Source organism: Phoenix dactylifera, chromosome 7 (assembly GCF_009389715.1).
Source record: "Phoenix dactylifera cultivar Barhee BC4 chromosome 7, palm_55x_up_171113_PBpolish2nd_filt_p, whole genome shotgun sequence".
NCBI classification, from domain to species: Eukaryota; Viridiplantae; Streptophyta; class Magnoliopsida; order Arecales; family Arecaceae; genus Phoenix; species Phoenix dactylifera.
Window position 1 is genome coordinate 13,171,862 of NC_052398.1, and position 21,721 is coordinate 13,193,582.

At 35.8% G+C, this 21,721-nt stretch overlaps 1 protein-coding gene across 1 annotated transcript; it reads right to left on the bottom strand.

Annotated features, from left to right (window-relative positions):
* Positions 1–506: 506 nt before the first annotated feature.
* Positions 507–12,724, bottom strand: LOC103723665 (serine/threonine-protein kinase rio2). The gene is made up of 14 exons (XM_008814644.4): positions 12,516–12,724; positions 12,352–12,398; positions 12,159–12,229; positions 11,947–12,060; positions 11,669–11,844; positions 11,491–11,579; positions 11,268–11,385; positions 8,564–8,637; positions 8,386–8,433; positions 7,063–7,231; positions 4,441–4,572; positions 3,075–3,179; positions 2,867–2,971; positions 507–1,042 (listed from the first exon to the last, which is right to left on the bottom strand). Exons 1-14 carry the CDS (start codon positions 12,597–12,599, stop codon positions 857–859), a joined length of 1,518 nt encoding a protein of 505 aa, XP_008812866.1. The 5' UTR covers positions 12,600–12,724; the 3' UTR covers positions 507–856.
* Positions 12,725–21,721: the final 8,997 nt, after the last annotated feature.

A 21,721-nucleotide genomic window follows, 5' to 3' on the forward strand; every position in this document is an offset into this window, starting at 1 on the left:
GATGAGCTTGACCTTTTGGTCATCTATTAACTTCTACTCTTGACTTCATTTAGGAAAGCTGGCATCCAGGAACAACTGAGAGTAGATTTCTTGGTTACTTGTGAAAATGCCATGTTTAAAGCACGTTTCTAAGGAATATCAGATAGAAGCGATAACCGAACAAGAGACTCAAGCATGTGTTGAAAACTCAAATGACAATAGCTCCAAATAATTGTTTCTCCTCTATTTTCTTCTCCTCTTCTTTCCCCATCTTGTCTTAATGAGTCTATCATCAAATGATTCCAACGTTAGCTTGGTCACCATGAGAATCAACAGAACCCCATGCCCTGGGACATCTTTCTTTTGACATGAGAGTCGAAGGGAGTCATGACATCTCCAGCCTCCCATGGAAGGTATCGTACTCGGACATAGTTGACGAATAACATCCACAATCTTCATATCTAAGTAACGAAATAATTTATTCATGCACAGTTAAAAAATAATCAACCCATCTGGCAACAATTAAAGAATACAGAAGTTATACGCGATGCAAGTAAAATAAATAAACAATTTACTTAAAATGGTCCCCAAACAGAAAATGATTCAGGTTTTTTTTCCCTTGGTCCGGCAGACGTTACAGACAACAAACCTGAACATTACACATACCCTCTTTCCCTAAGAGATATGCTTATGTATAATTGAATATTTGCATCTTTACTCTGGTAAAAATACAGGAGATTCCTGCTGTAGGGACTGTAAGTGATACCTCGGTGCAAGTCCTAACTCTACAAATTCCCGCTATATTGTGATGCCATTGGTTGATCCAATCTGCTGGTCTTTTACTCTGATTCAATTGAGGTTCATCAAAATCCATATGTTACCACTTGAATGCTTGCCTCTGAATTTTTGAATTGTGGGAGGTCTTGCCACCCTTGTCCTTGTAGGAATTTCTTGAAGCCGAAGCCTTCCGCCCACCGTGAGCAGCTGATATAGCCCGCTTCCTCTGCTTGTTCAGGCGCTTCATCAGTACAGGATCACTTTCATCTGGCTCATCACTATCCTCCTGGAACAATGTACACTCTCCAATTTAGACAGACCAGGAAATCCCATGGAGTCAACAAACTTTATTTTCACCAAATATCTAAATTAAAGTTACACACAAAAAAGTATATCCAACAATGACATCATGAATAAAAACTACAAAACTCAACTAGGCAAGGCTCCATGGATAAAGCGCAGATGAATTTGAAGTCAGCCACAAATAATTGACATGGATCTCCATTAAAAAAAAAATCTAGTAAAAACTTCATACATACGCCCAGATGCATGGGCAATTTATACCGTTGATGGTGGAAACACACACACACAGAGATATATATCTCTATATATAGGCTTATAAATGGAGAGATTTCAGGCTTGACATTTGGAATCCAAGTTCATAAACCAGAAGATCCTAAAGTTAATTATATTCCACTTTGGGTTTCAATCCTATATTATTTGGATTTGGATCTAGTTCGGAGTTTTTCTCTTACTGAGTCTAATTCTAGTTTGAATCCATTACAGAGATTAAACATATCAACCCCTTTTATGACCATCCAAAATTATGGTTTCTTATATAATTTTCCTCTTCAACTTTTATGATGTGAAGCTTGAGTAGTATTGCTTTCAATCTAGTACCTTACATATGTATGAATAATCAAAATTGTAAAGAATTTACTTTCATAATAATCTATTTTTTCTTATGATTCTTACTAGTTTCTAGTTAAATGTGACAATTGACAGCAATTTTAACTCATTTATTGGCTATATTCTTTTTTTACTTTGGATGAGTTGATAAAGGGAGCCCAGGAAACTAGATTTTCCAACTTCTCCACGTTTCTAGGTGATACTCATTGCAACCCACAGAAAATAGATTATGCACATTGCAACCAACAGAAAATAGTTTATGTAAAGAATTGGGAAGTGTAGAAAAAATTGAATATAAGTGCAGGTTGTTTTAAGAAGATAATTTGTTTAAAACAACTTTGTTGTTATAATGCATGTACAAGATATAATATGTGAGACAAACAAGAATTGCCCAGGAGAGGACGTACAGAGCTGAGAATTGTTGCAAAAAAATTTAAGAGTTGTTTTAGAACATTAGAGCCATTTAGGGAAAAAAAAGGAAAATCAACAACACCTTATCGATAATCATCAAGGAGAGGATGTAATTGGAAAAAAATTCAATACAACTACTGGAACAGAATATCAGAATATGTGTGAGAGGCAAATCTTGCAAAAGATGACTTATAAATTGAAAAAATATGCATTTTCTCATGTAAACACAAAAAGAAATTCTAAAATATCCTTGAAAAGGACTAATTTCACTGAGCATAAGAACCCATTTTCCAAAATATTCTTATTTGAATATGCTTTACTTCCATCTCCCACTTGTTTTTCATGGGAAAAGAATGTAATTGCTTGAAAATGCATATGGGCAAAGATATTATCATCTGTTAATCATTTTTTATTTATTCCAATAAGTAGATGATATTAATTTATAACATCATTGTTGTAAATTGCCATTCTTCATAAACGTAATGAGATCCAGGATTAAGCGATAAAGAACTCCAACTATACTTAGCAATAACACAAGATAGAGCAGGAATGGGTATGAAACAAAAGAAATGCTCCAGTCAAAACGCCTGCAAATTTGACCTCAAGCACATGCCACTGGTCACATGCCAGTGTATTTCCAATGTGTTTACTCGCAACAGAGCAGCAAAGCTCCAAACTGGGAATACAGTTGCCAGACATCTAAACTTGATAGGAAACCCAAAAAGAAAAACTAGAAGAAGAAGAATCAAGTTATGAATGTATAAATGAGTATTAGCATCAAAGAAAGCACCTTCTCTCCTGATTGCAAAGTTTTATCTTCGTTGCTTATACTGGCATTACATAAAACAGGATCCTCTGTTCTTTTGCTATCATTGTAACTCACACTGGTTTCATGCTGTAAAAGTAACATGAGCCATGAATTGCAGAAGCATGTGACAAAACAGGACCACAAGAACACTTCCATATTCGATAACAGATCAACATCACAATTCACAAACCTCTCTTGCATGGAAAATTTCATCTTTGTTTATATCAGTTAATCTAGGAGAATGAAGAAGTGCCCCCGCAGCAGCCTTGTCACCACAGCTCTCCGAGAGCTCATGCTGCACGATCCATGTTATGCAAATGATGTTTCATATAGAAATAAATAAATAACATTTATAAGAAGAAAAAAAATATGAGTATGAGTAGTGACTGGTGACAACTAGAAATGTTCTCAACAATCAATCTGAATCTCCAAACAAATTTCTAGCAACTTCTTTGGCAAACATTAAATTTCCAGTTCAGTTTTAGTTCATATCATTCATGCTAAATCAATGTATTTTACATTTATGCAAGTCTGCACATGGGTCAGATTCAGATTGGATCTATGGAAGATCCACATCCAGACCTGTAAAATTTATCAGGTTCCTATTTGGGTTTGGATCCTAAATTTTTCAAACATTTGCAATCTAGAGCAGTTCTCTATAAGGTTTGATCTAAGTTTGGATCCATTATTGAGTTTTAAATGGTAATCCTTAACAAATCTTCCAATTAAGATTTGACATACCGACCATACCATACTCTACCAGTAAGATACCATGATGGTACCAACATTCGATTTGGTACATGAATCGAATTGGTCCATTCCGGTCCAAACCAAATGAAACCACCCCATACTGCCCGGTATTGCCCAAAACCGGAGTGTAATGTAGCTGTACCATCTAGTTTTGGGCTGCATTGTAATAAAAAGTGAAAAAAGGGCCAGGAGCTGTTCGATATGAACTATATACGTACCATAAGAATGTATTGGTATAGTACCAAGCATCGAGATTGTCGATCTTGCTTCCAATATTGTTGTTTCTTTTGTATCCTTGAAGAATTCCAAATTTTTAGCTTGAGCACTTTTTTCACCATGAATCAATCTAATTAAGATCCTAAGTTGATTGTATTCAGTCATTGATTCTTACAGTTTTTCAGCAAAATGGAATGTAAGGACTTTCTATGTGCAAACATGAGGCCCTTATAGTGCTGTTGTTTTAATAATTCTCCTAATATAAGTCATCAGTAACTAACTTAATAGCTAATATAATTTACAAACCCGCCATGCAGTATAAAAATATGTAGCACAAGTTTTTCACAAATTGTGTCATATTATATGTTACATGTACCAAACTTGAATCAAATTAAAATCAAATCCTACAGGCAGGAACAATATGGTGCAATAAGCTTGCCCGGTCCAATTTGGGAACCAAACCCGATTATATTCTAAATTCAGGTTATTGAATACCATTTACTAGTTTGGGTTTGGTCATCTCTTTGGCACTTCAGTAAATTTCATGAAATTTTTAGCTATTTTCTAAGTCGTCCAAGCTTGCTTGGTACCTGATCTGCCAAATGCAAGGAATTTAAATTTGTAGCTACAGCATCATTGACTTCATTGCTGGTTCCCTCTTCCTCTGCAAGCACTTCGTCATCAGAGCTCAGAGTATCCTTTTGCCCAGTTCCTTCAATGAACTGCAAGATAATGCAAGCAGAAACTTAGAAGACACATAAAATGGCTATTTGAATATGTATAATCTGAAAGAGAATTCCACAGAGCTGAGCAGCAGAATGGATTTAGAACATTGACCATTAGAAACGTCATTAGAAATAGAATTCAGGATATAATCAAATGAATGCACATTAACAATCTACGCTATATCAAAATGCCACATTCAGCATAAGGTAAAATGGTTCTTCCCTTCCAGTGTTTACAAGAATTATTACAGGCATATCTAGAAGTAAATAGAAATATGGCGCCATTTTTAAAAAGAGGTATGAAGTGATGGAGATGAACTGGTTGATTTGATCATGAAAAAGGAAGGTAAAAGGCTGGCCTGGCAGACAGATTGACTCAGATTTGAGCTGAAGATTTGTGAAAGGGGGCTCTTCACAGGACCTGATTCCAAAGTTGTGGAAGAAATTTGAAGAAGCTTATTATGAATATGGAAATCTAAAGGACCAAACTACGAACAAATGGTACAACCTCAGCTGTGAGTATTGAAGCAGAAAAGGTTTATGATGTGGAAACATTTAGGAAGCACTGGTATAAACTAATATTAGAAGCGTACTTATCTGGTTATTGTATTGTTAAAACTAAATGATATTAATTAAAATATCTAGAAGTATGCTTAAACCAACTTTAGTTTGATACAATCTGGCAGCATAAGATATGTTCATTTGAAGAGGAGAGGTGGAAGCATGATGCAGGAGGGGAAATAGGGCAGCCAGTGCATGATAAAAATGGGTTCGCCCAATTGCCCAAGGCATGCAAGTATGAGCCTAACCAAAACTAGGTTTGGAATGATATGGTTTGGTACGTATGACTGACCACAGTGTTACCTAGATACTTAGCACGCTGCCAAGTGTCTAAGCATGCTCAAGTGCTGGACACTGCAGTCTCTACATTCCAGCAAAGAAGATGGCAGACATGAATATATGCATATATATATATATATATATATATATATAGGTCATTATTTTGATGTTGAGAGTGTCAACTGGTTGAGTTGGTAAAGTCATGGAGTGTTGGATACTGGTGACAGATTGATTCATCACTCGCCCTGATTTTCGCTGAGCTTCTTCTCGTCCTAATTCTCACAAACAAAGTCTGTCTTGCTGTTTATCCAAGAAGGCAAAATGAAAAGGGAAGGAGAGAGGTACATAAAATCTAAGAAACAAACTAGAAAAACACCCATGAGTTTATAAGTTGTTTAAGGTATTCCACATGTACATCAAGATTACTTAAGATTTGTGAAGATACTTAAGCAACCATTATAGCTTTTTATACTAATGACACAATTATGCTTCAGTTAAAACATCCAATATTAGAAATAAAGAGTCCTCTGCATGACACTTCAAAAAAAGTGCCAAGAGTCGGCACTTTTTTCCCAATGCCAGCAGGTTGTTTCTGAGTCTGAAAGTACCAGAACTTTAACAAACCTGAGCCAAACTTTGATGAGCCAAAAGGGAATTCAGAATGAGTATGGACCACCTTAGGTGCAATCTAAAGCTTGACTAGATAACACATTATGACTATAGTATTTAGAATTATATGGACTTTTTATATATGTGGTGACCATATTTATCCATATTTATTTATTATTTTCCTCAGGTACATCTCCCTTCCTCTGGTTCCTCTTTGCCCCTTCTTCCTTCCACTCCAGATCTCTTCTCGACTCTTCCTCCTCATCCCTTGACCATCTTGACAGGTTCCTGCAGTATTGACTGACCATGGCGATCCCCCACCAGCTATAACCCCATCCTTACCCAGCTGCCCTGCCTGCCACAGCATTTTCATGAAAAAACTACCATCATCATGCGATCCCCATTGAGCCCTGAACTGCCTCCCCATTATTGCCAGCCGGCGCCTCTAAGGAATCCACAACCCAACCATGCCATTTTGCTTTCTTGGATCACAAGCCAATTCCAGACAACCAGACACTGACAATCTGATACAGGTTAGGCCTGGCCTGATGGTAACACAAAGCAAGCCCAGCCTAAGGTGAGCTGTTACCGACCCGAAGTGGGAGGAAGATTCCAAAATGTGTTCCACATCCTAGGCAGAAGAGTACAGCAGCTAAGGGCTGAACACTATATAGCCAACACAAAATAGGATGGAAGAAAATTCATTGAACATTACAAACACAAACAACCTATACACAAGTGCGAGTGTAAAGTATCTGCACAAGTGACACATGAATGGTATACAAATTATGCAATATTTTTCAATTGTGAAATGGGGAATGCAATAAAATGCATTCACAATTTTATGTAAAACCTAGATAATATTTGTTTCACAAGGATGAGACAGTTACCAACTGAAGCTGTTAACCATATTAACCTGGAAGCATTAAGCAACAATAGTGTTGCGCACAACAAGATTAATTGTCACAAAATTGCATTTAAAAATATTGGCTACACGAACTCAAGCCCACTCAGGTACTAAACATACATCCAGCATACCTTCTCTATCTCATCTTGGTCCTTTCGTGTAAACCCACTAGCAGCAAGTTCCTTGTCTAAAAATCTAGCTGATTTTGCTATGGAAGAAAAGGAGGGCCTGCCATTTTCCTCAGTATCAGATTCTGATCTATCACCCTCTTCGCTATCCTCTTGATCTGAAAGATTGAACCTGGAAAAGGAGAAAAAGTAGAATCACACATGCTCATAATAATTAGGATCCAACCCAAAGGTCTGCAGTGCCCATGGCATAGAAAAGTGCATCAGAAAATATATCAGGAAGAAGGAATAGCTTCAACAAAACATGTACATCACAAAATTTAAGCATTGTATGGTGGTGTTCGGTGACCCAAATGGTATCAATATGGTGAGCATAGATCCCCGGTGATCCTCATCTTGGGGTAACATGATCCCTAATGATCTAGGATCACCGCATTAGGTATGCTATGTTCCAGATATTAAAGATCCTTGGTTATTTATGAGTAACTTATTTGGAATGCCATGATAATCCATGATCAGTGACCATATAATACCAAAATTACCCTTGAGATATTCCATATATTTTGTAACTGCTAAACAGAATTCTCAAATAAATTATGAGAAAACACAAGAATGACTAGCAGCAGGTCCATACAATTTATATATAGACTTGTTTAGACAAACCGGTTATAATTTTGACAACAAAATTACTAATCCAATAAAAATATATTAATTATTATTATAGAATTAATATTTTCGTTTATGCTTATATCATTGTGTTAATACTAATATTTATTTTGATTAGAAAAATAAGGAAAATAGAAGTAATAATTAAATATTTTCATAATATAAATATAAAGTGCAATAATATATTTCTATTATAATTATTAAAAGATAATTAAATAATTATATGATAATAATATGATTAATAATATATATCACGAATACTATATATGTAAAATATAATATACATAATATGGGTACAATATATTAATGGTATATCAATATACCAATTTTTCTTACTAGGGGGCATTTTTGTTTCCAAATTTCAGGCCAAGATCACTACCCTAGGGTGCTTGGAAAAACCTATCCAGATTTTAGGAGTATTCATGATACATAGAGAAAGTCCTTCAAACACCCATCAGTAAAAGAAAACGAGAGAGGAAGAAAGGGGTTTTGTGTGTGTGTGTGTGCGTGTGTGTTTTTTTTTTTTGGGGGGGGGGGGGGTGGGGGGGTGGGGGGCTAAATAAACAAAAAGAAAGAACTTAAATCAAATATGGCCAGATAATTTTGAACGCTGAGAAGTCAATGCATTTTTACATAAATTGAGTGCTTTTAGCTACAAACCTCCTGCTAAAGAACTTGTAGATGCACTCAACATCACGATCAAAGTACCTGAAACAGGAAGCTTTTTAGGAATGCAAAACCAAAATACAAATATAAAGGGGCAATAGTATACTTATAAACAGTCATAATATTTAATGACCAGCATCTCAAACAAAAGCAAAATAAATATGCAACGTACATCTGTGCATTGCGATGAGAAACCGATACCATCTGAGGGAAATCAATCATGGTGACCCTTTCATCATCATCGATCTATAAGGAGATCAAGACTAATCAGTATAGAGATTGAAACCAAGGGCAAGGTTCACACTTATAAGTCTTCCAGTATGCTGATTTAACCATCAGCATCCTAGTCAATCTTACATTCAAAGTTCAAATTTAGTGCATGCTACGAAAGGATCCACATAACCGCACCAAAGAATACTTTTGTCAATACGATAAAACTACAGCAACGCATGAGGTTCTTTCATTGAATACAAAAAAAATGATATTTAAATATGTTAAATCATTGTTTCTGATAGATATAGGAATAAAGACGCAACTGGAATATAAACACATGGTTAATAGAACAACATGCTGCTAAGTTCTGAGATTCCGTGCAGAATGAATAATACTATTCAAAGAGGAGATCTAAAAGCGACACACTACAACACATTAAAAAACATGAATAGGGCATGGGTATATGATCCTTGATGCATGATCCAGATGCTCATTGTTTTATATGCCTAGAATCCAGAAACCAGGTTCTATCATGTAGTAATGTGGTGACGTGAAGGAGATGCCATAGATTGGGATGTGGCAGGCATAACCATGTACAACATTCAAAATCAAAGAAATGAAGAATCTGGAGAAGTTCAGAGTGGTATTGGCACAGTTATGATTTCTCGGTATCCTCACCGCATGAATACACATTGACCCTGGTATGGTTCACTTCAATTCTTGCATGCTAGGCTCATAGGATGAAGCATATTTTTCTATGGAATTCCTTTAACCAAAGTGTGATTTTTAAAGTCTGAAGGCATTAGGTAGATGTTTCTTGTTTTAGCGAGGTAAGATTCAACTCACTTCCTCTCCCCTTAACGCGCAATGGGGAAATAATTAAGAAAGTGCCTTTTCCTTAACTTATGCATCCTAGTTTGGCAAGAATAGAAGTGAAGTTTGTGAACGAGACATGGTGTAATTGCAATGAAACTCCAAGAAGGCTAAAGACAGTTGTCATGACCTTCAATGATGTTTTGACATCGAATGGAATGCTAAGTGAAGAGACAATGAGCAAAATGGCAATCAAAACAACACTACGTGACAAGTAATATGTCTTCGACATGCAAGCTTATGTGCAGGCTTTTTAAATAGTTACTGTACCATGTTGTTGCCACAATAGTGCAAAGAAAAACTTGCATATCTTCGAAGGACATGAGTCAATGTGTACTGGCCTAGCATAGTCAATATAATTCGATACTACAGCATGTAATAGACTATGTTTTACACAAATAAATAGTTAGAACATATTATACACGAATATTTTAAAAATAGGGGTCATTATATAAAATAAACTTTCTTAAACATTGTGTTTTTTGACATTAACTTAAGTTAGTAACAGTAAATTTGCAGTAGCATGTCCATTTCAAATAAAATTATCAAGAAATAAATATGCAATATCTACGAGCACTTGTAATGCAAACTTGCAGATACAATAAATGAATCAGGTTAATGCATGTTTATTCTGTAATTATATCTAAAATTGTCTAGAAGATCATGATGCTGCTTCAGGAATCCCGCAATCTTTTCCTATGAATCATTTCACTTATCTTTCCTACGATGGCAAATGAGTAGATTTGTAATGGTCAGCTCAATCTACTGGGTCATTAGTAGTAGAATATCTTTTCCTTCCATAATCTCATTAAAATTCAAGACAGACATCTCAATTCCATATTAGCATTTAAAGGATAGAAGATTTCAAAATGTAGAATGCCAATCATTCAGATATATCTTAATAACCATGCCAACTAAATGTGATCTACTTTTGAAATAGTTTCGTAACCACCCATTCCGAGTTCAACATTTGATTTAGATCTAAAGTGAAGAGGACAAAAAATGATCTATGCAAGATGCCCTTCAACCAAAACAAGGAAAAAAAAAATCTTCTATACTAGAGATTCCACCCACTAAACATAAGTGAATCATTAAAAATATTTAAAAAAGGGGGAGAACATTCAAACTCATGATAATTTAGTAAACAAGCTCTATAACAAAAGCCACCAACAAAAGCTGCATAATTAAGATTCCTAGCTGCAACTGCTTATACATATATCCACTTGATCTAGTCCCGTCTCCCAAATGACTCAACATTTGAAGATCAAAATCACAGAAGATAATGTAAAGATAAAAGGAAAAGATGTGGGGCCCACATCTTGAGAATTAAAATACTCAATATGATGCTAATGATCATGAAAAATAGTCATGCTTCCAGAGAGGCGACTGCCTACATCATTATTTGAGAATTTCTTCATCGACCAGGACTGATTAAACACTCTTTAAAATTTGCCTAGCAGATATCTTGAAAACAACCCCTTCAAGAAAAAAAGTCCCTATTGTAAATAATATAGATTTCTACTGTGCTCAAAATAAACTATCATTGAAGCTACAGAAGCTGGTAACTGTAACTGAAGTATAACTCTTAGACCTAACTGCTAAGCCCACATTACATGCAAGAGTACCTAGAATTGCTGCTGGAAGGGATTTCGGACAATGTATAACATGTAAAACCAAAAAGTTGCAAAATATAGATAACAAACAAACTTGGCTAAACAAGTGATCTAATTGCTGCCAGACCAGAAATATTAACAGAAAATGACATAAAGCAATAGTGGAAACACACAAACCATGATGTTAAATTCATTGAAGTCACAATGGATAAGACCATGCTCTGCTAGACGAACAACAAGACCAATAATTGTTTCAAAAACTTCCTCTGGGTGTTGCAACTGCTTCACTTGTACACTGCATCAGAAGAATCAGTATTGCAGAAAGGCTCCTAATTATAGCATAAACAATGAAGAAGAAAGCACAACATTGAACATTCATGGATTCTAAGTTTATGCATACAGTGGATAGCCTTGGACAAGAGACATGACCACACAATGCCGATTACAGTCCACAGCATCTGGAACAGGAAATCCATGCTCTCCTAAAGCCTTCACACAATATAATAACCAGTCATGTAAGATTGCTACTTCTCATGCTGAATGTCAAAAGGAAGCACATATTGACACAACAAAAGAACCTTCATAAAAGCATATTCCTTGAGTGCAGCAAGCCGTGACAAGTAGAGCCAGTTATAATTGGTCCGATGCATCAAATAGTCTCTCTTAGATTTCACTGCCCTGAAAGAGATCCTACCCAACCTATGCAGTTTCATGGCCAGAACTGTCCCATCTTCTGTAGCGACCTCAAATATATCTTTTGCAAAAAAGATGGGTCTTAATCAACATTAACATAAAAAAACACAAAAACAAAGATTTTGATGATACAGAAGAAGAGCATTAGTTTGAGAAGGAATACCCGACTCCTTCCCAACACCGATCTGGCGTCCTACAGCAGCAAACACGCCACGGTTCACCAGTGTTTTGATTGCAAGAAAGTCGTATCCAAGATAGGTTAGCCGGAACCCGTCATCTGAGTTAAGAAAAGGGCAGGTGAAGAACTAAATCTCGAGTTCAAAATTTAAACTTGAGATCAAAACATACAGAATCATACGCAAAGCAGCAACGTACACTTGGAACTATCGTGATGTACCAGCTTGTGCTTCAGCAAATTCTTCAGCACCTTATAAGTGCCTCCATGCCTATAATTACAGACTTCTCTTAGGTCAAAAAGAATACAGCACATCATCTTAAACTTCCGTAAATCCGTTTCAAACCCTAATTCAATTAAAAAATCAATTTCTTAGGCAAGAAAGAAGCTTACTTGAGGCCGGCAATCCGGTCGACAAGCTCCGCAGGAACGATCTCATGCTGAAACCGGTGAAAATTCAAGGGAAAAAAAAGAGAGAGAGAAGAAATTAAGATTTTTGTTTGCTGTCGATCTTTTCGAGGAAAGCGATGAGAGGATAGAAGGGACAAGAAGAATACGTTTCTCATGCCCATCTCAACGGCCGTAAGAACCCTAAAATCGTCCTTGGAGAGGTACCTCAGGGCGTCTACGTCGAGCTTCATGGCCGCCGGCGGTGGTGGCGGCGCGGTACCAAGGCAGGGAAGTCGGTGGTGGGGGGGATTGGAATTCGCCGCCGCGTCGTCTAGGGCTGATACAAATACTGGCGCCGGGCACTGGAGATGCAACTATGCAAGCGACCTTTACTTGAATCAACCAGACTTTTTCGCCAAAAAAAAAAAAAAAAAAAATCAACCAGACTTGACCGAATTCAACACAACCAAATTGTTTAGCGAAACATTTTGGACCGCGATTGGGTTTGGGCTAGTCGAGTTCGGCGACCGGGGACGTTAAGCTAGTCTGACGTCAACTAAAAGGCTCTCTGTCTCTCTCTCTCTATTGGGCACGAAGAAACCTAGAAGGATGGTTTTGTTTGCCCTAAGGGTCTATTCGGAAAATCCAAACAGAATTGATCTGGATTTCTCATAAGATTATAGATTACATAGTCATCAACCCAATCCTTCTCTAGCCCAAATACTGTAATAAGAAATAAAAAAATTTCATAAGTTTTTTTTTTCCTTCCAACAACACGCTCATAGATAAGATATATGCTAAAACTAGAATGAGCCTTTAGAAGAAAATGGGTTGGGCATGCTAACAGACTCGATTCCTATAGAAAATCCAGCCTAATTCTCCTGAATTTTTCGAGATCATTGGGGCCTTATTTGGTAGAGGCACTTTTTTACCTTCCAAAAATACTTTTGGATGGAATAGGGGTGTTTGGTAAAAAAATTGGGAATTTGTTTTAGCTTAACCAAAAAGCTAAAAATGTCTACTTGGGAGATGCTCCATTTTGGAACTTCTTCAGAAAAGTACTTTTAGTACGCGTCGGAAAGCTATTTCAGATGTATAAAATTTTTTTTAGACCAAAATATCTATAATAAAATCATATAATTAGAGAAAGTGTCCTTTTATATCATAATGCACGAAAAAAGAAATCTGCAGGAGCCCCAACAAATAAGAAACTCTAATCGGCCTTGGCTTTCTCCCTTGCTCCATGATCAAGATATTATTTCTTTCCTCTATTTATTTCAAGAAAAGAATCTTGAAAATCTCACTTTTGCAAGTACGATTGTGTACCTCTATATTTTTTTTTCCAAAAATTAGTTCATAAAAATATTATATTAATAAAATATTAATTATAATGATAATAATTATAATAATTTATATCAAAATATTATATTATACTATAAATATAATATTATATAATATTATATCATAATGCATTGATATATTGGGTTATATAATATCGAATTATATTATATTATTTTGCTAAAGTAAACAATATTATATTAGCTATATTAAAATAATATTATATTTCATTACAATAATATCATATTATATTATATATTTATGTACTAATACATATTATATTTTATTATGCTCTGTTGTATAATACTATGAAATATTTTTTATGGTCATTTTGTCATACCAAAAATACTTTCTAAATTTATTTGTCAAAAACGTATTAAAGTTCCACAATAATTTAGAAATATAATTACTAAACAACAAATAGTTTTTTATAAAAACTTTACTTTTGAAATCACTACTATCAACAGCTCTGCCAAATGGGGCTTGAGTTGAAAATCTTATAATATTCATGGGTTGGGTTGGAAAAAGATTCCAGTGAACGTTTTTTTCTTTCTATGAGATTCGGACCAACTTACTCTAAAGTCATTCCTGGATATTTATGAATATAAATCTAGCCTAGCATGTAATTATAAGATTTTTTTGGTTATATTGGCCCAACTCGCGAATCTTATGCCCAATCAACCAAACAGGTCCTAAAAACTACTATGATGACATCAATCAAAAGTTGGTTAACTTGAGTTCTTGTTCTCTCCCTTGCAGTGTTCGTCACCAGCTTGCATGTTCTCATGAAAATACTTTGTAGTGTCTTTTGATAGATAAATACATGGATAAAAAAGCCCATGTATGCCTTAACTTGGATTGATATAGTTTGATTATGTCTTTGTCCAGATGTTAAGAAAAACTCCATATGTTGCCATAATGAACCTATTTTTTCTTTGTTATATATATAAAAAAAGAAGACTGCTGATGACTTATACAGCCATGTGGACCATTTGTAGAACCCCACTATTGTAGGTTATCTGAGGGAAGCTAATTCTTGTCAACATTATGTGCTTAGCGTTCTTCGCTGACCTTTTCTTTAAATGAGCAAGCATTTGATTTTGGATAGACATTGGAGCAGGGGTGGTGACTAAACATTATTTGTAACTGATGTGATTGATCATTGAGCAGCTAGCATGTGTTGTAAGTTTATTACTTGTTCCAATGGTGTCATCAAGTGATCCAACATATAAACAGTCATTCTTTGTGGTTTGTACATGTAGGTTTTATGGGAGCATGTGGATTAGGTTATTTTTTGCAGGGTATGTGTGTCGGCATACATTGTTCACTAAAGTATTTTGCTATATATATTTTGATAGCAAAAAAAAAAAAAAAAAAAAAAAAACCAACACATACTCCACGTTTTATGATGAAGAATAAGACACAAAATGTGCTCAGATGGTTCAATTTTATGAAGAAGTTTACAAGGTAAGCATTGAATGTTTTATATTTGTACTTCCCATTGTGCAACCGAAATTTGTGCTTCTCTTCAATCTTACGCATTCATCTTTTTCATGGTTCACCTGAAATTTGAAGTTGAAATTGTGGTAGGATATCCAAACAGTTCTGTTTTAGCATCGAATACATTAAACTTTAGCAAAGTTAAAAAAGTCTTTTTTTTTTTTCATTATCCATGTTATCAGGGGAAGCTGCTGTTAGTTAGATTTAGAGTTTGAATCTCATTTTAACTGCTTTTAGTTAGATTTAGAGTTTGAATCTCAAATTTAGAGTTTGAAGACCATGCTTAAACTTTGTAACTTGGCTAGCAAGTATTGAAATGGCAAAATGCTAAAAGGAATATATACCGCAAGGCATCAATGAATGATATATATTCTTTAAATCATAGGTATAGAAAGGTAGAATTTTGAGAGAAATAAGTGTGTTCTTCATTCAAATTTATCAGTAAATGCATCATTGGCGTGCATAATGAATTTAGCAAGAAACTGCATCAATAATGCATGCAGTTTCAGACGATTGATGTTTATGAACGTATCACCACCCGCAAAAACTACCAGCAACAATTGAGTGTAGGGACAGAGAAAGGTAATCAATCTAAGCTAGAGGAAATTTTACACCAATTAACAATTTCAGTGTCTTTATTTGAGCTTAGCATGCCCCAACTTCGCACAAAGTTTTTCATCTTAGCCCTTGAGCTTTGGCCGAGCCTGGTTTTAGCTCAAGCTTGAGCACATGACTCACTCAACTTTTTTTTAGCTACTAATTACTTACAAAAATCCACAAAATTAAATATATCTTCTATGAACATAGCAGGATGGACCCAGCACTGCTTGAACTCACCTAAATTCAAGTTGGGGCATGTATTTTCCGTTCTGGCTAGCCTAGCTTGATAATGTCATATTTAATCACAGATAGTAGTGCATGGTCATGTAGGCATGGGCTTGATTTTATCTGATTGTTTGCCTAATGAAGAGGGAATTTGTATTAGTGGAATGAAATCTTGTCGAAGCTCCATTAAGGTATTGGTTGTCTGCAATTCAAACAGACATGCATGACTGCTCAAACTATTGGTGCACGGCTACTGTGAAAAAAACATCCTTGGTTAGAGAAGGCATCATCATATATTTTTCAGATTGGCAAAATAGCCAAGGTTTCCAATCTCATAGTGCAACTTCTAAATTACTGCTTTAATTGGGCAGTAATGGAAGAATCATATCTAACATTAATCATGCTTTCTACATTTATCGAAATGATGATGGTTGATCATAATGATCGTTAATCGAGTGGAGAACATTCCTAACTGCATTTTGTGAAGTTGATATCATCTACAACAAGATGCAGGTGTAAGATGATCACGAAACTCGCAGGATGGCACAAGGCATGCCACCTAACTATGCTCGAGGGAAGCTGTACATGGAATTTTTAGAGAGATGGTGATAAGGGAAACACTTCTTTGTGTCTTTCAAATAAATTGATAAAGGGAAAGACCACAAACATTGATGACATAAATCATAGCACATAAGATGGTCATTTTTGCCACAGCAGCAAAGGTCTTATATTCTACAGTAGCAAGCGACATGTGCCTAATGGAGCTTCATGGTGCTCGACCAAGCCATGAAGTACTTGATTTTGTGCACATACTTACTCTTGAGGGGGACCCTTTTTCCACTTTGGAAACTTATAGGATTCAAGTGTTTTGTTGTTCCATAAGTGCATAAAGCATTTCAGTAAAATTTGGCCATAGATTTCGATGCTATGCCACCTCATGTTGAAATTGGGGCTTTTAACTAGCTGAAGACTAACAAGTTTTTTCAGTTTAGTTTGATCACCTACCTGCGCGAGTGTAATTAACGACATCACTTTAGATTAACTATGTCAATAAGGGCAAGGGACCTCTTTGGTTTCCATTGTATTTTTCTTTAGAAGTGCACATCATAAGCATGTAGAAAAATGCGGCATTTGACTGTCCAAGATAAAAGAAAATCCATGTAATAATTTTTCTGAAATTCTTCCCATTGCATTAATTTGTGATCAAGGTAATCTAGCGAGCTCTCTTCATAGTTTTGAGCCAGGACTGTTTTTTGTAAAATCTTTTTGTGAGATGTTTTGTAGTCGTGCAGGAGTTGATGATAAGCCCTTTTGATTGAGAAAGCACATTGTACATCATATAGTGTCTAAAATTACAAACCTGGTATTTTGCATGTTGCTTATGCCTCAAGCGAACACAGAATAGGTGATACTGATAGAACTAGGTTGCAGAGTTTGTTTTGGGCCATAGGAATTAAAAATCCACACCAATGTCCATGATCCACAAACTGTATGACACGTGGATCCAAATTTGATATGTTTGGAGTTTCCAAGCTGTGAATTAAATTAAAAAATTGCTTCCTTTCAGTGAAAGCTGTCTATTTATGTGCACTTGATGCATTGGGTAAAAACTTCCAAACATTAATTTTTCATTTGTGGGCTTGAAAATAATTGTAGATACCAGTTGATAGTGTGAGTGCTTGATTTTATATATCTCTTCATTAATTTTGTAGTGATAGGTTTTGATATCATATCCTAACAGTAAGATTGTAGCACAAATCTGTCTCCATCTTCCTATGTAGATACATACTTAACATACATATATTCACACATGTGTATATACACGCAGAGTTACAGAGGCACATATACATTCATGTTTGTTGACATGCATCCATGCACGCAAATGCTTAGGAAAAATCACTTACCAGTCCCTGTTTTGGACACCATTAAACTATCAACTCTAGACGATTTAGGTGGGTATGTGATACCTATAAAGATACAAGATTGGAGATTAAGATATGAATCAAATACGATATATGAAGCGAAAAAAATGACAAAGTTTCCAAGAAGGATTAAAGCATGAGAAAATGCGTATGAGCCATCTAGGCTGGCATAGTATGTGTACTGTACCATATCGTGCCAACACTTGGCACATGTTGGCACAAAGGCACAAGTTTGCAAAAGGATTCACAACCACAACTAGCGCATTAACATGAGCAACTTTATTTAAGTAACCTTATCAATTGCCAAAATGTTGCACGGAACATGCCATTATGACTAACTCAATGTAAGATTCCCATTATGACTAACTCAATGAAAGATTCCATCAATAATTAAATGTTTCTAGTCACATGAAGTGGAGATAATATATAAAGAGGTGTATGGATAATTGTGATTTTAGATGATGAATTGACAGGAAAGGGCATCTCATTTTGTAAAGCAAATTTGAAGCTGGGGTTGGAGGCATGTGGGGTTTGGGTAACGAAACACCAACATTTTATTCACTGCATTGACAGCTAAAACACATGCATTTCTAATACTTTGTTGTGGTCTGTATATTTGTTAAGAAATAATATGTTAATCGATTCCAACTTCAAGGTTTTCATAACTATGTTTTATTTGATCTTTAATAGGTAACAGGTAGGGGAGATGACAAGTATCTGATTGCTACTATTAAAAAACTATGAGGGCCCGGTCCATTGACCGGCCCGCACTTGATTTGGGCTTGTTGGCTGGCCTGAAGAGGCCAGCCCAGCCCTTCACATGCACCGCACGTGATAAATTGGGAAAGGACTCCGGCTTGGAGTCTCCTTCCTCCGCAATTCCAATCGCGATCGGAACACCAAAAAACTCGGATTTTTGCTTATATAAATTCTCCATCCATCCCCTTTGAGATCTATCAAGGAATAAGGCTAGAGTCAAGCTTTCTTCTCGAGGTTCTTTCTCCGATTTTTGCTGGAAAGAGTTGCCAAAAAGCCTCGCTGGACTGAGGTATGAGTTCTTCATCTCCTCCTTTTTCTTTCTTAGAGTTTTGGGCCTCTGTTTTCTTGGATGTGAGCCGAGAATTTCCAAAGCTTCATTCGAAACAAAAAACCCCTATTTCGGCCATGATTAGCCACCACCGGGTTTAGCCGACATTGTGGCCACCTGAGGCCGCCCTCGGATGGGCAGTTGGGTCACCACGGCTGCCACCTATTACCAATGAGGGGGAAGGAAGAAGAAAGACGAGAAGAAGGATTCTTCCCTCTTCTCCATTTTCTCTCTCTTTCTCTCTTCTCTCTCTACATTCTCTCTCTAGAAGACCTATGGAACCCAGTATCAGATCTTGTCGACCTGATCTACGAATCCAAATTGACCGCTGCAAAAGGCTCTGACCCGTAATCAAATCGATTCTTTTTTGAATTTTTTAGTGCCCAAGCTGCCTACTGGATCAATCACTCCAACCCTGTCGAATGTCCTTGAAACCTGAACCTTATTGATTGATCTTGGCCCTGATTGAGTCCGATTCATTGAGCAAATTGTCTAGACCTAACTCATCCGAAATAACCATACGCCCAATAAAATCTTCTTGTATTATTTTATTAAAGTCATCAATTAAAAATTAATTTTGCTGTTAATATTTCAAATAGGCCTAGCGAAGTCTGACAGTCAAAAACAAAAAAAGTAAGTAGATCTTGCACTGCTTATTATTTTTTAAATTATTATAATTTTCTGCAAAAGATTCGCTTGTGGAAATATCATATTTTTCTTAAAATAATGGATCATCATATGTGCTATAAAAATCATGCTTTATTATGAAAAATAGTTCCATGAATATTTTAATGAAATAGTTTTGTTATGAAATATGAATCCAATCATGCCATTAGTATTTTTTTATCTATTTATGTGTATGTTTTAAGAAAAGAAAATAAGTATTTCAAAGGCTCTCACATAGCTATGTACGGCCCTCGCGAGTGGATATAATAGTAGGTAATGACTCTCACCAGCAGGTATAATAGTTGGTAACGACCCTTGCTAGTGGGTATAATAGTTAGCATACGGCTGCGCCAAGGATATAATAGTCAGCATACGGCCCTCGCCAGCGGATGTACTAGCTGGCAGATTGTGACATGCAGGTGATTATGGTCCTATCACGGGTATAAAGTAACTGTAGCACGAATATCTGTGAGCAATATTTTTGATCCATAATAGGGTTAAATGACGTGAAGAATGATTTACAAATTTATTTGCAATATAAACTTGGAACTATATTTATGAAAGATGGAAGACTTGTTTATGCATGATTTGTTTTATGATTTATTTTGATATATAGTACTATAAAATGCTTTAGTTTTGCAATAACATTTATTTTCTATAAATGATGCATTGATATGAAAAAATTTATGCCTGATCCGGTAAGGTAGTGTAAGATTTGCTTACTGAGCTATGTCACTCATAAATCTATATTTTTATTTTTCTCTCTTTATGTGTATAGGGTTAGTAAGGACGAAAGATGATCCAGGCTTGGAGTTTGTGCTAGCAGGCTTGGCGATCTATATAGTAGAACTTCAATTCTTCAGTTGATTATGAATTTGTAGCTTAGTAATTTTTTTGTATTTTGAGAATTATGGATTTGGTATTTATGTTTGGTTTTAGATGTTGTGAACTAGTATTGGTTGTATTTATTGAATAATAAAATTAGACTTTCATTTATTATATTTTGTTAGAGATGGATTTGGAAGCTAAATGTAATGCTGGCTTCATGTTATCGTAGGTTGTACCCCTCGGTAGCACGGCCATGTATTTATGTTGGGCCTTGTCTTAAGAAGTCAGGAGCTTGCTTTGCATACAGTCAGCCAGGACATTTGGTGCAAGATTGCTCGAAAAAAAAGAAGATTGACTCTGGACCTGCTAAATCTGGTGCTCGGGTTTTTGCATTGACACAATAAGATGCCAGTGCTAGCAAAGAAGTAGTGGCAGGTATAATTTCTATCAACTCAGTAGATGCTTCTATATTGTTTAATTCTTTCTCTACGTATTCCTTTGTATCCGCCAAGTTTTCTGCATCCTTGAATCGTATCCCCGAAAAATTAGATGAACCCTTGTATATTGCCACTCCTCTTGAGAAAATAGTAGTTGTTGATACTATTTTTAAGAATTGCATGATTCAGATTGGAGAGAAAAATTAGTAGCAAACTTGATGCAGCTAGATATGCATGATTGTGATGTTATTTTTGGATGAATTGGTTGTCAGAATATCATGCCCATATTGACTGTTTTGAAAAAAGAGTAGCATTCCAAATACTGAGGAAGCTAGAATTTTTCTATCCAGACAATGCACCTATTATGAAGCTTATGTAGTATGAGCCCTCTCTACGCATCATTACTGCTATGTGTTCAAGGAAGGTGCTAAGAAAAGGTGCCAAGCCTATCTAGCCTATATGGTGGACACTCAAAACAAAGCGAGATTAGATGATATTTCCATTGTTAGAGAATATTTAGATGTTTTTCTCGATGAGCTACCCCAGTTACCTCGTGATTGGGAGACTGATTTTAAAATTGATATAATGCCAAGAGCTAGACCAATCTCAAGCCTTCTCATAGGATGGCCCCTACAGAGTTGTGAGAATTAAAGGTCCAACTACCAAACTTTTAGAGAAGAAATTCATTCACCAGAGTATATCTTCATGGGGAGCTCCTTTGTTATTTGTAAAGAAGAAAGATGGAAGTTTGCGGGTGTGTATTGATTATA

Bases quoted from the DNA above. Each gene is read 5' to 3' on its own strand.
- LOC103723665 (XM_008814644.4), bottom strand. From the start codon at position 12,599: ATGAAGCTCGACGTAGACGCCCTGAGGTACCTCTCCAAGGACGATTTT. The intron at 12,399-12,515 runs GTATTCTTCTTG...CACCGGTTTCAG, and splicing joins TTGAGATGGGCATGAGAAAC to CATGAGATCGTTCCTGCGGA. The intron at 2,972-3,074 runs GTTTGTGAATTG...TTACTTTTACAG, and splicing joins AAATTTTCCATGCAAGAGAG to CATGAAACCAGTGTGAGTTA.